The sequence below is a fragment of the Nycticebus coucang genome, chromosome 3, assembly GCF_027406575.1.
Source record: "Nycticebus coucang isolate mNycCou1 chromosome 3, mNycCou1.pri, whole genome shotgun sequence".
Taxonomy (NCBI): Eukaryota; Metazoa; Chordata; class Mammalia; order Primates; family Lorisidae; genus Nycticebus; species Nycticebus coucang.
Genome location: NC_069782.1, coordinates 53,251,688 through 53,273,833, shown reverse-complemented (window position 1 = coordinate 53,273,833; position 22,146 = coordinate 53,251,688). Strand labels below are relative to the sequence as shown.

Genomic DNA, 22,146 nt, shown 5'->3' with positions numbered 1-22,146 from the left:
GTGGTGGTCAATCCTCCCCATCTCATTCTCTCTCTATTGCCTGTCTGTCTCCCTCACTCGAATGTGAGACTCCGTAGCCTGACTGTGAGGTCAGAGACCACAGCATCTGATACGTGGTAGATGACCCAGAAGGAACTTGAGTTTCAGACTCACAGTGAAAGAAAGAAAAGTGGTTTTATAAACATAAGGAAGTCGGAAGGAGAAGTGATTTCTCTTTGGAAAAGATAAGTTCAATTTTGACTTGATGTCAACTGAACATTCAGATGAAATGTCGCAAGGTGACTGGGAATGTAGAATTTGGAAGAGAGGGGGCTGCCACAATGGATGAAAATATTAGCGAGGGGAGAGATCATGGATACAGGTCACGGGTTGGAAGCCTGTGTTCGAGCCTGGCTTGTAGACAATTGTTTTACCCTCATGGTATTCAAAAAAAATAAAATTCAAGTTTGTTGCCTACATTTAAAACTTAGGAGGTCTTCATACAGACGTCAGTTTTCTGGCTCCCTTTAAATATCAGAAAGTCTGGGGACAGGCTGCGGGGATGGGGGTGTCCCCAGGAGCTGCTGTGAGGGCCCTCGTGTCACTGCTTCTGGTCACCTTCCTGGCTCTGTGAGCTCTCAAGTTCATATAGAAAGAAAAGGGACAAAAGTACATCTGGAGGAACATACCTAGTCAGGACCACGAGAGAGGAAAGAGGGACCGCAAGGGGGTTGGGCAGAAGGAGGAGCAGACCCTGGGGCGAGCGTGGTGTCAACACGAATGGAGAGGACCAGTGGGGAGCCGGGAGGGTCAGGCGAGTGAAGAGGACCAGTGGGAAGCCGGAAGGGTCAGGTGAGTGGAGAAGACCAGTGGGGAGCCGGGAGGGTCAGGGGAGTGGAGAGGACCAGTGGGGAGCTGGGAGGGTCAGGCGAGTGGAGAGGACCAGTGGGGAGCCGGGAGGGTCAGGCGAGTGAAGAGGACCAGTGGGGAGCCGGGAGGGTCAGGCGAGTGAAGAGGACCAGTGGGGAGCCGGGAGGGTCAGGTGAGTGGAGAAGACCAGTGGGGAGCCGGGAGGGTCAGGTGAGTGGAGAAGACCAGTGGGGAGCCGGGAGGGTCAGGTGAGTGGAGAAGACCAGTGGGGAGCTGGGAGGGTCAGGTGAGTGGAGAGGACCAGTGGGGAGCTGGGAGGGTCAGGTTAGTGGAGAGCACCAGTGGGGAGCTGGGAGGGTCAGGCGAGTGGAGAGGACCAGTGGGGAGCTGGGAGGGTCAGGGGAGTGAAGAGGACCAGTGGGGAGCCGGGAGGGTCAGGTGAGTGGAGAAGACCAGTGGGGAGCTGGGAGGGTCAGGGGAGTGAAGAGGACCAGTGGGGAGCTGGGAGGGTCAGGCGAGTGGAGAGGACCAGTGGGGAGCCGGGAGGGTCAGGCGAGTGAAGAGGACCAGTGGGGAGCCGGGAGGGTTAGGTGAGTGGAGAAGACCAGTGGGGAGCCAGGAGGGTCAGGTGAGTGGAGAAGACCAGTGGGGAGCTGGGAGGGTCAGGGGAGTGAAGAGGACCAGTGGGGAGCCGGGAGGGTCAGGCGAGTGGAGAGGATCAGGCGAGTAGAGAGGATCAATGGGGAGCTGGAGGGTCAGGCGAGCTGGGAGGCTCCCTCTGGGAGGAGCAGCAGGAGTCGGGTGTGGGCTGCGCACAGACTTCATTTGGTGAATCCTGCCTAATTGTCATGCAGCTCTCCCAGCTCTTGACCCTCCCGGTTTCTTTGTGTTCTCAGCACCCGATGTTCTCACTGCATTGAGTTTGCAGCTCGACAGACATAGTGGCATTAGGCTGTTTTAGTTTGCCTTTCTCTGATTAGTGATAAAGTTTCCTTCTTAGGTTACCTTCAGGTTTCTCCTCCAGAGAATCGTTTGACCCATTGCTCCACGGGGTCTTTATTGGGATGAGAATGTGAGTTTTCACTTGACGCTACTGTTTTATTCTTTTCCAATACTCTCAAAAATAAAATCAATATACCTGACGTATGGCAACAGCTTAAGACACTGACAGTGACTACTTACTTCAATGCATTGCTGGCTTTCTTCCCAGTGCTAAGTACAGCATAGCACTACATTATTTATTTGTGGTTTACTTGTTGGTGGTCAATCCTCCCCCACTAGGAAAAAATATGTTCTATGAGGGCAGGGTCCTTGCTTGCTTTTTTTTTTTGGAACAAGTCTCACTTTGTCACCCTGGGTAGAGTGCTGTGGTGTCAGCCTAGCTCACAGCAACCTCAGATTCCTGCGTTCAAGCAACCCTCCTGCCTCAGCCTCCTGAGTAGCGGGAACTAAAGCACCTGCCGGAACACCCAGCTAATTTCTCTATTTTTAGTAGAGATGGGGTCTTGCTCTTTTCTCAGGCTGGTCTCCAAGTCCTGAGCTCAAGTGATCCCTGAGTGCTGGGATCGCCCGTGTGCACCACACTCCCGTCCTGCTCGCCCCATATGAGCTTTATTTCTGCATTGAGGACAGTGTCTGCATAGCACAGGTGCTTAATAAAGAATTATTGACTCTTTTCATTAATTGCATATTGAGCTACATGTGTTGGGTACTGAGTAGGTCCTAAAAAGTCATAGGACAAAGTCACTACCTTCCGAAGGAGCTCACGGTTGCCTGTGAAGGCAAGAAATCAAACAATTACAACTGTGACATGTGCTAGTTCAAGGGAAAACTTGTCACAGTCAAAAGATTCAGGCCCTTTCCACAGAAAATTGCACTTAAAGAAAAATAGCAAAAATGAAACAAAAATTCTAAGGCAAATGAACAAGAGCCAGTAACACATAATTTTAAATACTTTTATGAGTCCACATGCCCTTTCCATGTAAGGCAGAATGTCAGAATGTGGCATCTAGGGAAATTAGCCCAACAGTTATTTTCTTTGCAAGAGAAATACGGACGCAAAGGAGGCCTCTCCTCCAGGGGCCTGCTAAAAACTCAGCTGCTAGTCTGAGATTCCACACCATCTCAGCAGCCTGCTTTTCTGGTTTGGGGATTCTATTATTTTATATCCACATTGGGCCTGGTGAGCTCTCTACGAAATAAACTCTTGGACAAAGATCTAAAGCTGAGTTTATTCAAAGCCCAAACAATTACCAGACACACCCAGTTTCTCTCCCTTTGGCGATGATGTTTACAACGCTCAATTACAGGCTGTTTTATTCCCATGATTTTATTACGAAACAGCCATCTATGCAACATCAGAGCCAATGTCATTTACCGCAAGAAGTGTTTTCAAGTCTGTGATGCTGTCTTACCAGGAAAGAAATAGGACAGGGCTTAGTGACCCTTGCTCTGGTTTGGGAGGAGAAACGGCCCCCTCTACTCGGCTGCACCTCCCCGTCAGAGGCTCATGGTCCTTAACCTGCGAGCGGATGAGGGGCTTCCCGGCTGTGCTCTGCAGAGACAGGGGTTTCCTTCAGGGAGGCGGAGGTGGTGGGAACGAAAGGGCTCTCATCTGCTTCCTGGGCCAATCTCTTACCCAGAAGAAAAGGGCCTGATAGGGTGGAGGACGGTCAGACCACCAGCCCGCTGTACTGAAGGTGAGAAGCACCGATTGCTATTTAATCCTCCACCTTTCACTGGCATTTTCTAACATAGAAGAGGAATTAGGACCTTGGTTTTTCTTTTTTTTGTTGTTGTTGTTTTTTTTTTTTCTGAGAGAAGTCTTACATAAAAGAATAAACTGGCAAAGGCCCCTCTCTTCCTTTCTCTAGAGAGCTAAGCCCTTTCAGTGCCCCTGGCGTCAAACACCTCCCTTGGAATGTTCATTCCTGTAATCCCAGCGCTCTGCCAAGCTGAGGTGGGTGGATCCCTTCAGTTCAGGAGTTTGAGACCAGTTTTGAGCAAGAGTCAGATCTTTTCTCTAAAAATAGCCGGATGTAGTGGCAGAAGCCTGTAGTCCCAGCGACTCGGGAGGCTGAGGCAAGGGGATATCTTGAGCCCAGGAGTTTGAAGTTGCTGTGAGAGCTACGATGATGCCACAACACTCAACCCAGGGTGACAGAGTGAGACTCTGTCTCAAAAAAAAAAAAAAAAAAAGAATGTTGATCGTTTAATCCTTAGGTATCTACTGAGCTGCCACTCAGGGCTGGAGAACCAAGTGTGGATGAGACGTATGGCCCAACCTTGGTGAGCCCACTCTCGAGTTGTCTATAGTATAGGTAAACAAACGTGACACCATGAGGAAGGAAGGTGGGACAGGTGACTCAGGCAGGAGCCGAGAGGAAGTGCCACACTCAGCCATCAGGTGAAGGGGGCTGAGTGAGAGGGGACCCTGGTGAGAGGGGGTGGGAGATTGCACAGGGGCCCCCACTGCTCCCGTGTGCACGTGAACTTGCCCTGCCGCCCCAAGCACCCCTGTAGAAGACAGGCTGACCTTGTCCATGTGTGTCCTGGACCCCAGGCAGGACTTTCCAACAGCAGGAAAAAGACACTTGGTGATTTGAAGTAGTTGCCATTTCTGCCTTCATGGGCTCATCAGCAGTTTTTGGCGGGAAGCTGATTCAATCAGTTTTAGGTTGTGTTTCCGCTGAGGCAGTAGGCCCCATTTAAAACTGCCTATAGCTGACAGAGTTGAGTCGTTAACAAAGTTATTCTTAACCGAGGGTGGGCATCAAATAAGCACCCTGTCAGATGCCCTGCCTATGCCCATCTCGGCCCTGACCAACCCATGCCTACGCGTGGGGCTGGAGGTGTGTTCAGGTACCGGTTCCTCAGGCTTCCACGATGCGCAGTCCTGGTTAGAAACGGCTCCTACAGACCTTGGCACTCTCCCAGAAAAGGGCATCTTCAGAAAACTCTACGCTGTATTTTAGAACATACTGATACTGGCTTCACCATGATAATGGAAGACAGAAGTCAGAATTCTTCAGTATTTTATTAAGGGTCAATCTCTCTAACATGTCCTGGAAATTTACTTTTTGGTGATTTTCCACTGGATCTGTAAAGTCAGGGTCAGCCAGAATTATAATCAGGAAGGCAGTAGTAAATTCCTCTCGACTTTATTGCCTCTTGAATAGGAAAACATACGAATTATCTCCTTGCCTGTTGGATCTACCTGGAAGATAGATGATGCTAGCAAATTTGAGTTGGGGAAATTAGAGGTGGCTTATTATTGTTATTGACAAGTAACCAGACAACGGCAGCCACTGGTGTGGCAGGAGGCCGTATGCAGAGTCCCGTCGGGGAAGACACTGCAGAAAGAACAGGCAGGGGCTTGCAGAGGACTTTATCATCATTCTCCTCTGTCTGCTTTGGTTTGGGCTAAACTTTATATTAATGTATCAAGCAAACATTTTTTAAAAAGAAAAAGCAGCCAGTTGCCAAGAAAGAAAAAGCATATAATAATTAGCGCCACTAAGGATGGTGAGTGATGTGTATATGTGGGAGACTTAGGATGAGAACTCACAGCACTGCCTGGAAGGGCATCTGGTTGGGAGCAGGTGCGGGGAGGATGCAGAGGTGATGGCTGGGAGTCTGTGCTGGACAGCCCAGTGCGCATCAGCTGACCATGGGACCTGCTGTAAACAATACAGCTATCATTATAGTATAAGGCTCCTTACAGGGCAAATGTAATAAATAGTGACACACTGTTTATTATGATTTGGAATCATAGAGGTTTATTTTAATTTTCACGATTTATTTATTTTTGTTAAAACAAATTTAGAAGTAAAGGAAATCCTGTACTGGAATTAGAAAATTTAAAAGGGCTTTTATCAGGTGACTTTATTTTTGTTTTGAGATAATGTTTAACTTTTTTTTTTTTCCATTTTTTTGCCAGGGACAGGTTTGAACCCGCCACCTCCAGTACATGGGGCCAGGGCCCTACTCCTTTAAGCCACAGGCATCTTCCTACTTTTTAACATTTTTAATGAAAAATTTAAACAGATGCAAAATAAGAATAGTAATGAAACTCCATGTATGCCTCTCTCAAGATTTCACAGTTATCAATTCTTGTCTAATCTTACTTTATTTAACCCCCTACCAACTGGATTATTATTATTTTTTTTTGCAATTTTTTTTTTTTTGGCTGGGGCTGGGTTTGAACCTGCTACCTCCGGCATATAGGGCTGGTGCCCTACTCCATTGAGCCACAGGCGCTGCCCCCAGCTGGATTATTTAAAGCAACCTCCAACCTCATACGATTTAACTGCAGGTACTTCAGTTTTGTTTTGTTTTGTTTTTTAAAAGAAGGACTGCTACCTAACAACCAAACCACTGTACTATAATCCTGCCTGCAATTTACAGTAATTCCTTAGTATCATCAAATCCAGTTGGTGCTGACTTTCCCTGATAGTTTTTATGTGTGTATATAAGAAGGAAAGAGATATATGCATAGCTTATAACAGCCACTGAGGATTATTGCCCAAACTCTCATTTCCTTAGGGCTTCGAAAATAGTAATACCCTGTCATTCCTTCTTTACCGATTCTCTGAATTCTTCTTTTTTTCTTTTTTTTGTAGAGACAGAGTCTCACTGTACCGCCCTCGGGTATAGTGCCGTGGCGTCACACGGCTCACAGCAACCTCTAACTCTTGGGCTTACGCGATTCTCTTGCCTCAGCCTCCCGAGTAGCTGGGACTACAGGCGCCCGCCACAGCACCCAGCTATTTTTTTGTTGCAGTTTGGCCGGGGCTGGGTTTGAACCCGCCACCCTCGGCATATGGGGCTGGCGCCCTACTCACTGAGCCACAGGCGCCGCCCCTCTCTGAATTCTTCTAAAACAAAGAACTTCCCTTATCAAATATGTAGATATATGTAGCATAAAATTTGATTTTTTTCCTATATTTATAAGTTTTCAGAAAAATGAGTTGAACACCAAATATCCTCTAAAGGTAGCCAATAAAATATTTTCAAAAATTCAATAGAATTTTGTATGCTTTTAATCTACATTTGATTCTTTGATCTGTTTATGGTAATTAGTTCTTTGATGTCCTACCTCTGGCCAGTGGGAGTTTCTTTGGCTCCTGGAGTCACTTTGACACAACCACAGAGCCAGCCGTGATGGCTCCTTGAGCTCTCCTGGTGAGGGACTCCAGGTTCCTTTCATACGTTTCCCTCCAGTCCTGGTTCCTTTCAATGGGAATGGTATTTAGAGACAGCAATGAGGGGTGTTTATCATTAGTGGGGTGCAAGTATTATTTTTCTAGTCCTTTTTAATGGACATAGCTAGAAAATATTTTTTCTTTTTTAAAATAGACTATGTCAGGATTTAGTTGCAGAATTTCTAATTTAAATTCAGCTTTGCTGGGCTTTTACTTAATATTTAGATTTTGTATTCCTTTTCTTAAATGCTAAAAATCTTGGTTTATAACACTATTAACTTAATTTTGTGTTTGCTTTATCCAACTGTGTGTGCGTGTGATCCATCACTATCATTACTAACAACACAATCGTTGAAAAGTTTAAGATTTCTTGGCTGATGGTTTTTGTTTGTCTTTGTCATTAAGATATATCCCTCTAGGAATGGACAAAGTACTGGTCTTTGAAGTCATTTAAAATAAATCTCTGTAAGGTTAAACCAGAAACTCGGTACCCAATTAGGTTCATTGTTTTTTTATTTTTTATTTTTAGGGGATGCTTTTTGAATTTTGGTTATATTTTATAATTATTTGAAATTCATTATTCTAAAGGAAAATTTATAAAATGAGGCACATTTAAAGAGCCTGGCTTCTACCCATTTTGCCCACCTTGTTTTTTCCTTCTCTGTATGTATGAAAACTTCAAATTAGTTTTGGTTTATCCTTCATTATCCTTTTTTCAATCTAAGAAAATATAAAAATATTTTGTATTCTTCCCTTTTATCAGACAAAAGATAACATACTATACACACTCTTCTGCCCCTGACACTGTCTCCTTAGATTATATCCTAGTCTTGGTTCTGATGTGAATGTGTCATTGTTTATCATCAATTCTCCTATCGATGACATCTGGGTTGATGTCAGTCTTCCTTTGTTTTACCTTTTACCAAGAGATCTATGGACTAGATTTCTAGAACTGGTATTACTGGCTCAAAAATCAAAACACGTATAATTTTGCTAGATATTGCTAGATTCCATTCCCAAGTGGTTTTATCCATTTGTGCTCTTTGAATAGATTTTGAAAGACATGTGGTAAGATTTCAGGAAAACCAGGGTTTTCTGATGCCTTTTGAGAAGCTAACATAGGGATGTCTTTTTTTTTTTAAGTAAGTTTTCTCTCAGCAAGGACAGGTCTCCAGATCAGCTGTCCCTGATTTTGCTGCTTTCCGTTTTCCTAAGCTGCTAACTCGTAACTCTCCATTCACTTTTGTTCATTTTTACTGAGCGACTCTTATGGGCTCAGTGTGAGTGAGATACACAAGTGAATCAACAAGATTGCTGCCCTCCACAAACTCAGGGTCCAAGTGGGGGGACAAACCCAGTGGCCAAGTGACCCTCTGGGGACGCCCTCTGACTGGTGTCTCTGGGGAGATCCCGGGTGTGATAGGGTTTGGACTGGCCTTGCGGAAAGGCGTTTTTATCAGAACTGTCAGAATAAAGTCTCAGGTGTGGAAGAGAGCAGGGCATCAGGGGACTTGCATACATCTGTTTAGGAGAGTCTTCTGCTGCTTCACATGACACACCTATCTTTAAACTGCAGAGTCTAAGTCTCCATCTGTGATGCTCTGAGTGATGGCTGCCCAGTGTTGGAAACACTCAGAGCTTTGGCTCAGGCAATGAAAATCTCAAAGACACACAGCCCTGAGTCTTACCCTTCACCCGAGACTCTTCCAATTGGCCTCATTAATGGCTCAGCTCCTGTGAGATTTTGAAAGTGCTATGGAATTTTGAACTTGTAAACAGAGACAGGTAAAGAAGGGCAGAAGTCTTGGGGTTGGGGTGTGAGTTGACCATACTTTCCAGGGTTTTTGTTATGGCTGGGATGTCACTGCACAGGTTCATATGACAGCTGCAGGCGGAGGGCCAGGAGGGGATGGCCTGGATGCTCTGACTTTGGTTGATCTCCCCTTTATTTCTCTTTCTAAGGTGTCAGTGACTTTTTCTAAATGGGAAGAATTAAGTGCTTTTTGTATTTTATTTTTTAATTGTGTTTGGAAGTTAGGCTGAAATTTTAAGCAGGGTTATCTATGTGAATTTATTCAGTTCAGCCTGGAAAACTAACACATAGGTAACCCTGCTTAAAATTTTAATTTTAGTGTGACGTTCACTCCAAAGATGGCCTTAATCCAATGATAGTATCACCACGTGACAGGTGGGCTGTCAACGAGAATGGCAGAAGCACTGTGGCCGACGTGCTCAGGCAGTAATTTGCTATAATCAGAAGTGTCTGGACCCTGATGGTGATCACTTTGAGCACCTCTTGTAGTTGCAGAAGTCAAATGTGACTTGTATTCATCTTTTGTTATTGGTATATTTTGAGTATTACAACTTTAATACAGCTTTTTCCTTTCTTAAATGTGTATGAATGTTTATGGCGCCCCCTGTGTGAACCGAACCTGATAGCTCATGGAATGTTTCAGCAGAAATTGACATCTCGGATGGTGCCTGTGGCTCAACAGAGTAGGGTGCTGGCCCCATATGCCGGAGGTGGTGGGTTTAAACCCAGCCCTGGCCAAAAATCACCAAAAAAAAAAAAAAAAGAAATTGACATCTCAAGAATTACCCTCTCAGCTCACTGGGTAGGTGCCGCGGACTGCCCGGTCGGTGGCTTCCAGTCCGAGGGAATTCAGGGAGAAGAGACGAGGAGGGTTAAAGGGGCGACGCAGGAAAGACAGACTGACACACTTCACAGGTTGGAGTATGCAGCTGCAAAATTTACTGAGGGTATATGTTGGTATTTATACATTTTCTTTTCAAGGTTCAAATAATGCAATCTTTATTCTGCTTATGCTTGTAAATTATCTTTGTGTCTGCATATGCGGTTTATCATGCATTACATGTTTTCAAGGTTTTGCTCTCCGGAGGGAGGTTTATCAGTAACACCTGCTTACTCCCTCTTTAGGAATGTCAAGGCTTATAACTCCTCTCAGTTTTGCAACTCTTTTCAGTTTCTTATAATCTTTTTCTTTTTAAAATAGCTTGACATATTCCTTTATGTATAATGCTTGATTACTTCTATATATATTTTCTATATATTTTTATTCTTATTAGTAACTATATATGTTAGTGTTTAGTAATAGTATAGTCTGCTTTTAAATTTTATTATATATTTCTTTTACTACTTTAATTCTAATTAGATTAATTCTTATATTCATATTTTTAATCATGTTTGTGTTTTCTACTGTGCATCTATTGATTATAAACTTAGTGGCTTTAGGTGTTTTTCGAATAAATGGTTATAGTGAATAGTGATTGTGTGTATTGTGTTAAGACATGCTGTTTGCCCCGTGGCTCATTGTCTTAGTTTACTGACATTTATGATGGAAAAGAATTGCAGTCGCAAGTTTCCTTGTGGGCTATATCTGGATCAGTAATCTTTGAGTTTATTCTGTTGAAACTTCTTGGTTGCTTATCGGGAACAAACAGACATAAGACACAAATCAATAATCACATACACTCTCCTTCTACTAGTGCCTTCACCTATTAGGAATGCGGAAAACTGTGTGCTAGGCAGCATTTCTGCCGCTGTCGCACACAGGGGGTGCTGGGGGCCCAGCTCCGGGGAGCACTAACCTCCACTCCGTCACTTACAGCGCGGACAGCGCCACCTCGCTGCGGCCTGATGCCGAGGGTGCGGCAGGTAGGGCGCTGGCCACATACACCAGGGCTGGCAGGTTCAAATCTGGACCGGGCCTGCTAAACAACAATGACAACTACAACAACAACAATAAAAAGCCAGGCATTGTGGCGGGCACCTATAGTCCCAGCTACTTGGGAGGCTGAGGCAGGAGAATCGCTTAAGCTCAAGAGTTGGAGGTTGCTGTGAGCTGTGATGCCACAGCACTCTACTGAGGGTGACATAGTGAAACTTTGTCTTGAAAAAAAAAAAATTATCCTCTCATTAATAGACAAAGAAACTGAAGCCAGAGAGGTTATTACGTTTCACCTGAAGTGTCAGATCTAGTATGTGGCCGAATTCAGAAGAAAAAAAATAAGTGTTCCTCCCTCTTTCACCTGAGCAATCCAATGTGCATTTTGCCAGCAAAAGCTGGAAACATTTCTTATGGGGCTCTGGTGATGAACACACAAATCAGCATTCAGAAGCCTGTTCTGATGTTCTTTTCATGAGTTTTAAATATAGCACAATGGCCACTGAGAATAAATCACTGGATTCCAAACTGGACAACATCCTTCAGCTCCATTTTTTGAGTTACAAGGACATATTTCCATTTTATTGCAAATTGAGCAGAAGCAGTTTTACTACACAGCCATCAGTTTAGCAAGACCTCTTTACGTTTGAAACCTCTCCAGATTTATCTTGAATGAACTTGAAGATGTGTGCAGATATAACCATTTTCAATGGTGTATTCCACCACCTTGGAAAGGGCGATGGGCTCCCTGGTGGTCTCAAACTGTTAATGGACGCACTGTGTATGACTTTCCTTTTTAGGACCAGATCTTTATGGAAAACGTAGGTGCAGTGAAGCAGCTCTGCAAACTAACTAACAACCTTGAAGAACGTATACAAGAGTTGGAAGTGTGGAACAGAAAGCTGGCCAGGTTGAAGCGGCTCAGCAGCTGGAAGTCCTCAGCCAGCGAAGCGAGCTCCATCAGGTACATCTCAGATCCTCAGAGGAATTGGGGAAAGGAGACAGTGGGCTCTTTGCAAAATGAGATCAATCTAAATGGTCATTTTGATCAAATGGTGACCGTTATTACTTTCTGATAATGAAGAATTTTTTTTTATTTTTTTAATATTTATTATTTTTTTATTGTTAAATCATAGCTGTGTACATTAGTGCAATCGCCTGTACCCATTCTAAGATGCACCATAGATGTGGCCCCACCCATTACCCTCCCTCCACCAAAACCTCCCCCCTCCCTTCCCCTTCCTTGGCCCTTTCCCCATAGTCTTGTGCTATAGTTGGGTTATAGTCTTCATGTGAAAGCTATAATTTAGCTTCATAGTAGGGCTGAGTACATTGGATACATTTTCTTCCATTCCTGAGATACTTTGCTAAGAAGAATATGTTCCAGCTCCATCCATGTAAACATGAAAGAGGTAAAGTCTCCATCTTTCTTTAAGGCTGCATAGTATTCCATGGTATACATGTACCACCATTTGCTAGTCCATTCGTGGGTCGATGGGCACCTGGGCTTCTTCCATGACTTAGCAATTATGAATTGGGCTCCAATAAACATTCTGGTACAGATGTCTTTGTTATATTGTGACTTTTGGTCTTCTGGGTATAAACCTAGTAAAGGAATTATAGGATCGAATGGCAGGTCTATTTTTAGGTCTCTAAGTATTCTCCAAACATCCTTCCAGAAGGAACGTATTAGTGTGCATTCCCACCAGCAGTGTAGAAGTGTACCCTTTCCTCCACATCCACGCCAACATTTCTGGTTTTGGGATTTTGTTATGTGGGCTACTCTTACTGGGGTTAGGTGATATCTCAGAGTAGTTTTGATTTGCATTTCTCTGATGATTAAGGATGATGAGCTTTTTTTCATGTATTTGTAGATTGTGCGTCTGTTGCTATAGAGAAGTTTCTCTTTAAGTCCCTTGCCCACCCTGAGATGGGGTCACGTGTTCTTTTCTTGTTAATAAATTTGAGTTCTCTGTGGATTCTGGTTATTAGACCTTTATCAGAGGTATAACCTGCAAATATTTTCTCCCATTTTGAGGGCTGTCTGCTTGCTTTACTCACTATGTTCTTGGCTGTGCAGAAGCTTTTTAGTTTGATCAGGTCCTAGTAGTATATTTTTGATACTGCTTCAATTGCCTGGGGAGTCCTCCTCATAAAATATTCACCCAGGCCAATTCCTTCAAGAGTTTTCCCTGCACTTTCTTCAAGCATTTTTATAGTTTCATGTCTTAAGTTTAAATCTTTTATCCAGTGAGAGTCTATCTTAGTTAATGATGAAAGGTGTGGGTCCAGTTGCAATCTTCTATAGGTTGCCAGCCAGTTTACCCAGCACCATTTGTTAAATAGGGAATCTTTTCCCCACTGAATGTTTTTAATTGGCTTGTCAAAGATCAAATAACGGTAAGTAGCTGGATCCATCTCTTGGTTCTCTATTCTGTTCCAGACATCTACTTCTCTGCTTTTGTGCCAGTACCATGCTGTTTTGATCACTATGGATTTATAGTACAGTCTCAGGTCTGGTAGCGTGATTCCTCCTGCTTTGTTTTTATTGCTGAGTAATGTTTTGGCTATTCGAGGTTTTTTCTGATTCCGTATAAAACGAAGTATTATTTTTTCAAGATCTTTAAAGTATGACAATGGAGCTTTAATAGGAATTGCAATAAAATTATATATTGCTTGGGCAGTATGGACATTTTAACAATGTTGATTCTTCCCAGCCATGAGCATGGTATGTTTTTCCATCTGTTAACATCTTTGACTCTTTCGTTTCTTAGAGTTTCATAGTTCTCTTTGTAGAGATCTTTCACGTCCTTTGTTAGGTATGCTCCCAAATATTTCATCTTCTTTGGTACTACTGTGAAAGGAATAGAGTCCTTGACTGTTTGTTCAGCTTGGTTATTGTTGGTATATATAAAGGCTACAAATTTATGGGTGTTGATTTTGTAGCCTGAGACATTGCTATATTCCTTGATCACTTCTAAAAGTTTTGTAGTAGAATCCCTAGTGTTTTCCAGATATACGATCATATCATCTGCGAAGAGTGAAAGTTTGATCTCTTCTGACCTTATGTGGATACCCTTGATCGCCTTTTCTTCCCTAATTGCAATGGCTAAAACTTCCATCACAATGTTAAAGAGCAATGGAGACAATGGGCAACCTTGCCTGGTTCCTGATCTAAGTGGAAATGATTTCAGTTTAACTCCGTTCAATACGATATTGGCTGTGGGTTTGCTGTAGATGGCCTCTATTAGTTTAAGAAATGTCCCTTCTATACTAATTTTCTTAAGTGTTCTGATCATGAAGGGATGCTGGATATTATCAAAAGCTTTTTCTGCATCAATTGAAAGAATCATATGGTCTTTATTTTTAAGTTTGTTTATGTGTTGAATTACATTTATAGATTTACGTATATTGAACCAGCCTTGAGACCCTGGGATAAATCCGACTTGATTATTGTGTATAATTTTTTTGATGTGTTGTTGGATTCTGTTTGTTAGGATCTTATTGAGTATTTTAGCATCTATATTCATTAGTGATATTGGTCTATAATTTTCTTTTCTTGTTTGGTCTTTCTCTGGTTTTGGGATAAAGGTGATGTTTGCTTCGTAGAATGTGCTGGGTAGTATTCCTTCTTTTTCTGTATTTTGGAAGAGGTTTAGTAGTATAGATACTAGTTCTTCTTTAAATGTTTGAATGTTAGAATTTGGACATAAAGCCATCTCGTCCTGGGCTTTTCTTTTTAGGGAGATTTTGTATAGTTGATGCTATTTCAGAACTTGATATAGGCCTGTTCACCATTTCCGCTTCGTTCTGGCTAAGTCTTGGTAGGTGGTGTGCTTCCAGGTATTGGTCGATTTCTTTCAGATTTTCATATTTGTGAGAGTAGAATTTCTTGTAGTATTCATTAAGGATTTTTTGAATTTCTGAGGGGTCTGTTGTTATTTCATCATTACCATTTCTGATTGATGAAATTAGAGATTTTACTCTTTTTTTCCTGGTTAGGTTGGCCAAAGGTTTATCTATTTTAATGATCTTTTCAAAAAACCAGCTTTTGGATTTATTGATCTGTTGTATATTTTTTTTGTTTTCAATTTCATTTAATTCTGCTCTGATTTTGGTTATTTCTTTTCTTCTGCTGCATTTGGGGTTGAAGTATTCTTCTTTCTGCAGTTGCTTGAGATGTTCCATTAAGTTATTGACTTCCTCTCTTTCCGTTTTCTTGAGGAAGGCTTGCAGTGCTATAAATTTCCCTCTTAGGACTGCCTTTGCAGTATCCCAGAGGTTCTGGTAATTCGTGTCTTGATTGTTGTTTTGTTCCAAAAATATGGTGATTTCCTTCTTAATCTCATTTATAACCCATGTATCCTTCAGCATAAGGTTGTTTAGCTTCCATGTTTTTGTATGGGTATGCAGGTTCCTGTTGTTATTTAGTTCAACTTTTATTCCATGATGGTCTGAGAATATGCAAGGAATAATTTCTATTTTTTAAAATTTGCTGAGGTTATATTTGTGGCCTAGGATGTGGTCGATTTTGGAGTATGTTCCGTGGGCTGATGAGAAGAATGTGTATTCAGTTTTTTTGGGATGAAATGTTCTGTAGATGTCTGTTACGTCCAGATGTTGAATGGTTGAGTTTAAATCTAAAATTTCTTTGCTTAGCTTCTTTTTGGAGGATCTATCCAGGACTGCTAAAGGGGTGTTAAAATCTCCAACTACTGTGGAAGTGGAAGAAATCGGGTTGCTCATGTCTGTTAGAGTTTCTCTTATAAATTGAGGTGCGTTGTGGTTGGGTGCATAAATATTAATAATTGAGATCTCATCATATTGAGTATTACCTTTAACAAATATGAAGTGTCCATCCTTATCCTTAATTATTTTGGTTGGTTTAAAGCCTATTGCATCTGCGAACAGGATTGCAACGCCTGCTTTTTTCCGCTTTCCATTTGCCTGGAATATAGATGACCATCCATTCACCTTGACTCTATATCTGTCTTTTAATGTAAGATGCGATTCTTGGATGCAGCAGATATCTGGCTTGAGTTTTTGTATCCAGTCCGCCAACCTATGCCTCTTTAGAGGACATTTTAAACCATTCACATTAATTGAGAGTATTGATAAGCCTTTCGAGAGACCGGTGGACATTTTTAATCCTTTTGCGACTGTGGAAGTTGGAATTTGATCAAAAATTTTTTGGGTGGGTTTACTTTTGTGGTGGAGAATTATGCTGGTCTTTATGGAGGATAGGTCTGGAGAGCTGGTTTAGTTGTGGCAAATTTCTTCAACATGTGAATGTCGTTGAAGTATTTAATTTCTGTGTCATAAATGAAGCTCAGTTTAGCTAGGACAGGATCCTGGGTTGAAAGTTATTTTGTTTTAGGAGATTAAAAGTCGATGACCATCCTCTTCTAGCTTGAAAGGTTTCAGCAGAGAGATCTGAAGTTATTCTGATATTCTTCCCCTTGTAGGTAATGGTTTTCTTTTGTCTGGCAGCTTTCAGAATTTTGTCCTTCATATTAACTTTAGTGAAATTGATTATGATGTGTCTGGGGGATGTTTTATTTGGGTTGAGTCATGCTGGAGTTCTGAAACTGTCTGCTATCTGAATTTCAGAATCTCTTGGCGTGTCTGGAAAGTTCTCCTTCATAATCTCATGGAGAAGAGACTCTGTGCCTTGTGAAGCCACTTCGTCACTTTCGGGGATCCCTATAAGATGAATATTGGTTTTCTTCAAATTATCTGAGAGCTCTCTGAGAGAGTGGTCTGTTTTTGCTCTCCATTTCTCTTCTTCTTTGAGGGTTTGGGAGCATCTGAAAGCTTTGTCTTCAATGTCAGAAATCCTTTCTTCAGCTTGCTCCATTCTGTTACTGAGGGATTCTACTGTGTTTCTCAGATCTTTGAGGGATGCAACTTGTTGTCTCAATGCGTCGAAATCTTTGGTCATTTGGTCTTAGAATCGTTAAATTCTTGAGATAACTTTTGAATTCTAATTCGATCTTATTTGCTATCCAGATCCTGAATTCAATTTCTGACATCTCAGCTATTTGTTTGTGCATGGGGTCTTGTGCTGTTTCTGCCCCATTGATCTTTGGTGGAGTTGATCTACTCTTATTAGTCATATTGCCAGAGTTTTTCTGTTGATTTCGCCTTATGGTTGTTTTTCACCGTTGCCTCTGGCTGTCCTCAGAGTTGGGGAGGTGTCTCTCCAAGATTAGACCCCAGCGGGATCACTCTATTGTTGCTGGATCTTTGTAGGGAGTGACCCTGTGTAGTTCCTCTGGGGTGCTCTAGCTAGGGAGTTCTGGTTGTTGAAGCAGCTCTGGTTTGTGACACACCCGGATCCAGCAACAGGGCTGGGGGTGGTGCGCACGGTTCTGGGAGTGGCAGGTGCCCAGTGACTTTGGCAGAGAGAGCCCAAGGCTCCAGCAGTCTCTGGCCAGAAGAAGAACTCTGCGCAGAGGCAGAGAGGGCTCCAAAGGGCGTGCAGCTACCAGAGTCCCTGTCCAGATGAACGGGCTAGTGTGGAAGATGGGAAGACACAGGAGGGAGGACGCAGGGTTGCGTGGCTCCCGCAGTTCCTGGTTAGGGAATGCGGAGGCCCGGTGGGTGCGGGTCACTGGTCAGGGGTTGCTGCACAGTTCTTATGGAGGTCTGGGCGGCGCCAAGCCCAGGAGTTTGAGTTTGCTATGTGCCGTCACGGCACTCTATCCAGGGCAACAGCCCAAGGCTCCAGTGTGCCAAAACTGTCTCACTCTGCCCCTAAGTATTAAGGCTGTAAGGCAGCTGAGTCCCTGCCTTTAGGCTGCTCAGTCAGTAGGTTACTTTGACCCACCCAATCCTTGCTCTGAGACCCTGAGGGCGGAGCTTGCCGGGGCAGTTCTTTCACAATGGCTTCCTGCACCCAGCTCTGTGGCTCAGTCTGGGGCCCCAGATAATGCCCAAAGTTCTCCACACTCCTGCTCAAGCTCTCCCCAAGGCAGTTTAACTGAGTGCCAAGTCCAAGAACACTGAAATAGTTCACAGGTAAGGCCTTTCTGGTTTGCAGTCTCACTGCTGCTTGTACTTACGGTCCCCGGCGTGATTAGGTCGATGGAACACACGCAACCACTTGCCAGTTTTCCACTGTTTTTGTCCTCCTCTTGGGGTCCAGAAGTCCCTTGCTGGCTACCTGTATCCTGAAAGGGATGATTATAGGCAGATCCCACCGGCCAGAGATGCCTGGAGTCTTGTCCCCCCAGACTCGCTGTTCCCGGTTGCAGGGAAGCTGTTACTCGGCCTCCATCTTTAATCCATCCTCTCAATGAAGAATATTTTGGAACACAATTGTCTTACGGAATGATTTTCTTATATTTTCTGTTGTTGCTTTAAGAATACAACAAAACATGAGGCCTCTGTTTAGTGGCAATTGTATAGGAAGTGCAAACTTTAGCAAAAGGGTATCTTCTCCTTTAGTGGGGAGGCTGGTGATTCTAAATTTAGAACACCGTTATTTAGAACTTCATTATTTTTTATTGCTTAAGGAAGTAAATGCACATTTCCTGGGGTCTAGTTTTGAAAAAAAAAAAGGAATGTAATGTTAAATAATTCATTTATGCTTACTAAAATTCTTTTACACACACACACAAAACTTCTCAGTTGTCTTGACTTTTCTTTTTTGGAATTATCCCTGTATTTTTTTCTTTCTTTAGAGACAGAGTCTCACTTTATCATCCTAAGTAGAGTGCTGTGGCATCATAGCTCACAGCAACCTCCAGCTCCTGAATAGCTGGGACTACAGGCTCCCGCCACCACGCCCAGCTATTTTTTTGTTGCAGTTTGGCTGGGTTCGAACCCACCACCCTCGGTATATGGGGCCGGCGCCCTACCCACTGAGCCACAGGCACCACCCTGGAATTATCACTATATTATACAGGAGAGTCACAGTGTTACCAACAGTCTGGGCTTTTGCCCTATCACTCCTGTAAAGGTATTTGAATAGTAATCAATTTTCTCTCTCTTAAAGCAAATTTAGCCGAGCTGTTAGTACATCTTCTCCGAGAAGAGCCATTCACAAGAAACCCAACAAGGTAAGTAGACAAACTTATGAAGAAAAGAAATGAGATTTTGTATTTAAAAAGTCTCTAGCGAAATTGCTGGAGCTTTTTTTTATTCATCTATCTGTTGACAGATTCCCCAGTTTGCATCCTTCTGAGGTCAGGTATTTAGATATTAACACTGTGATAGATGTTAACCAGCTTTTTAAAGAGCATAAGTTTGGGGAAGTGAGCACAGAACATGTCCATTTCAGAATTACCTGCCAGTTTTTGTTTGTATTGAATCAGTCAGATGAGATTCATGGGCTCCACACACACCTGACTGTGGGCTGCAAGGTCTGTGTGTGGCTTGACCCCTGCAGTCCCCTACCTTTGGCTTCAGAAAAAAATCCCAAAGGAACTTCAGTCAGTCCTCAAATCCCTCTTTGCCTTTGATGTTTAGTACTAAATATGCAAATGGAAGAATAGGTATTCATCTACTTACAAAGGTTAAAATGTGATGGTTTTATTGATGAATAAAGAGAGCTTTTATTAAGTAGGATAACATTTACAGTCAAAAGTGAAGGGTAATCCTTTGTGAACTTGAAGGACACGCTCTTCATCACAGAGAAGTACCAGTAAGGGAAAATTATCTCAGAATGTTAACTAGACTTTGCGGTCCACAGAGCAGGCCCTGTGTCTGCCTCCTTCACTCTGTGTTGCTAGGGAGTGGAACACCGTAGCACCAAGAAATATTTGTTAAGTATTATTAAGTAGCTGAAGGCACAAGTGGAGAGGCCAGTCTGCAGCTATTCCCTGAAATCTCACAATTTAAATGAAAAACATTGAGTGGTTCAGTGTCTTGGGCGTGTGGAAAAGGGCAGGACTTACACGGGCCTTATACAGGCCCATTCAACTCCCAGCCTCCAGCCCACTCTGTGGAAGGCCTGTGGGAGGCGGACACAGCTGAGTCAGATTTGGTCTCTGCTAAGGAATTACACCACAGCCAGGACGGATTAGAATAAAAGACAGAGCAGTCATACCTGGCTGTGGGTCAATGCGGCAGAGGCTCAGAGCACGTGGGAGTTTTAGGAGCTGAGCCTTAGAGCCAGAATCCTGCTGGCCAGACAGGACAGGGGCTGCAAGAGAGGTGCGGACAGAGATGCGAGGATGCAGCTCTGGGAGCCGGCACGGCTTCCCTGAAGGGTCAGGTGGGAGCGAGTTAGGACACAGACCACGAGGCTGGAAATACAGGGGAGGCTCTGCTTTGCTGGCCCATCAGGCTATGGGGGCCACTTGCTAAGCTATGACCTTTTTTTTTTTTTTTTTGTAGAGACAGAGTCTCACTTTATGGCCCTCGGTAGAGTGCCGTGGCCTCACACAGCTCACAGCACCCTCCAACTCCTGGGCTGAAGCGATTCTCTTGCCTCAGCCTCCCGAGTAGCTGGGACTACAGGCGCCCGCCACAACGCTCAGCTATGTTTTGGTTGCAGTTTGGCCGGGGTTGGGTTTGAACCCGCCACCCTCAGTATATGGGGCCGGTGCCTTACCGACTGAGCCACAGGTGCCGCCCAAGCTTTGACCTTTTGAATAATCTCTAAATTATTTAGTTTCCTTTTCTTTTCCCTTTACAGACAAAAAAAAAAAAAGAAGGCCACGTGACATTATAGTTAAGACCCCAGGTTCTGGAGCCAATTTTTTTGTTGTTCAAATCTTGGCTCTGTGATTTATTAGCTGTGTGATCTTGGGTGAAAGACTCAGCCTTCCTGTGCCTCCTTTTCCCCATCTCTAAAATGGGGATAAGAAAAGCTTTTGCCCCATAAAGCTATTGAGGGCCATTGTGAGGATTAAAGAAATAAGGGCGAGTAAAGCACGTGGACACGTGTTCCTGCTATTAATGTCTCCACACTCTCCATTTCAATGATCCTCACACCTCGCCTTATGTCAGACCAGTCCCAGGAGCTTGATACAACACCAGAAATGTTTGCTCCCTCTGTGCTGCCTGGGTGGAAGAGCTCACCCTTTCCAAGAGATTGGTTGTGCTTTACAGGCCACCACCAGCCTCTTGGGTGTCCCCTTTTCCTCAGGGCCTCTGTGGGTCACTGGGTCGTTGCTGTGTTTATGAGGGTGTGGGTGGGGAGTGGGGCTCTGGAGTTGGGTGGGGTGATTATGAGCAAAGTGCTTGCTGTGGGCACTTGATGGGCACTGCTGGAGGGTCAGAGGCTGGCTGAGCCCTGTGCCAACTTCCACACGGCTTCCCAGCTTCCCACAGGCTCTCCTGCACTAGCTCAAATCAGTACCTAGGCTTTCTCTTCTTTCCTCTCTCCATTTCCAAGACTAAGGTGCATGATTCCTCCTGTATGGAGGGGTCAGAGTGAAGCGGGGAGGTCTTGGGGTTTAAGTGAGATTTCACTGAGTATCTGGAGGAAGAGAAGGAGGGAAAGAACAAACCTGAGTAAATACTTTTCATTTTCTTACCTCTCACGGATTCCTAGCCCTCACCCTACCTCAAATAAAACCTGTTCAATTACAACTTCCCAGGGCACGTAGGCTTCTAACAAGCTCCATGGTCATTTTTTGTACACCTGAATTGGAGAACCATGACACATACATGGATCTACCAAATAACGCTGAAAAATAAGAAGGAATTATTTTATTATTCTTACTTTATTGATAAGGGAAATGAGGATCACTGACATTTAGATAATTCTAAGTCTGACCCCAGGTCTTAGGCTGTTTCCTTATTTTAAGTCAAAGGATTTGAAGCAGAGGCATGGAGATTTAAAATGTCCCAGCAGCTGTGGGCGCAGGTTAGGGGGAAATGCTTGTCCTGAGACTAATACTATTTTATTCTAATCGATTCAATACATTTTACTGAGTTACTTTTTGGTACAGGACATCCTCAGGACAGTTCTAATAAGATGTAGGAACAGCATGAACCATCGGCTTCTTGGTGATCAGAGTGGTTTCCAGCTGTACTTACGGGTGATGCAGTTACAATAGCCCTATGGGTTTGTGTACTTGTTAGAAAAGGTATAATTAATCCTACACTCCCCCCTACTACATTGAAGGGCAATTTCCTTTAGTCAGATAATCAGCCCAAGAAATTAAATCAAAGACCAGTCTTAAGCTACTTCTTAATTACCATCATATTCTAATATGCTTCTGACCAACAAGCATGATTCCACCCTGTGTGCCAGGAGGGAAGCTGACATGATACCGGCTATGGCATTAATAGGAAGCTCATATTTAAGGGTCTCCTTATTTAAGTGGGCAGAAAACCTCTCTTACCTCTTCAGCCAGATGCCCTGCCTTTTACACAGCCGTCCATCCTGGAGTTCTTGGCCTGTTCCCCATAAGCCGGTTCTCAGGCCAGGATGTATTAATCCTAAGAGTTTG

At 43.6% G+C, this 22,146-nt stretch overlaps 1 protein-coding gene across 3 annotated transcripts in view; it reads left to right on the top strand.

Moving 5' to 3' along the window:
- Positions 1–22,146, top strand: part of MYRFL (myelin regulatory factor like) — a 158,842-nt gene that overhangs the window by 113,796 nt on the left and 22,900 nt on the right. For all 3 annotated transcript variants that reach the window (XR_008379010.1, XM_053585944.1, XM_053585945.1), the window contains exons 14-15: positions 11,539–11,702; positions 18,738–18,801. Coding sequence is in view for 2 of the 3 variants with exons in the window: in XM_053585944.1 (XP_053441919.1) it covers positions 11,539–11,702; positions 18,738–18,801 (228 nt within the window). In the remaining variant the exon portion in view is untranslated. The remainder of the gene's footprint in view (positions 1–11,538; positions 11,703–18,737; positions 18,802–22,146) is intronic.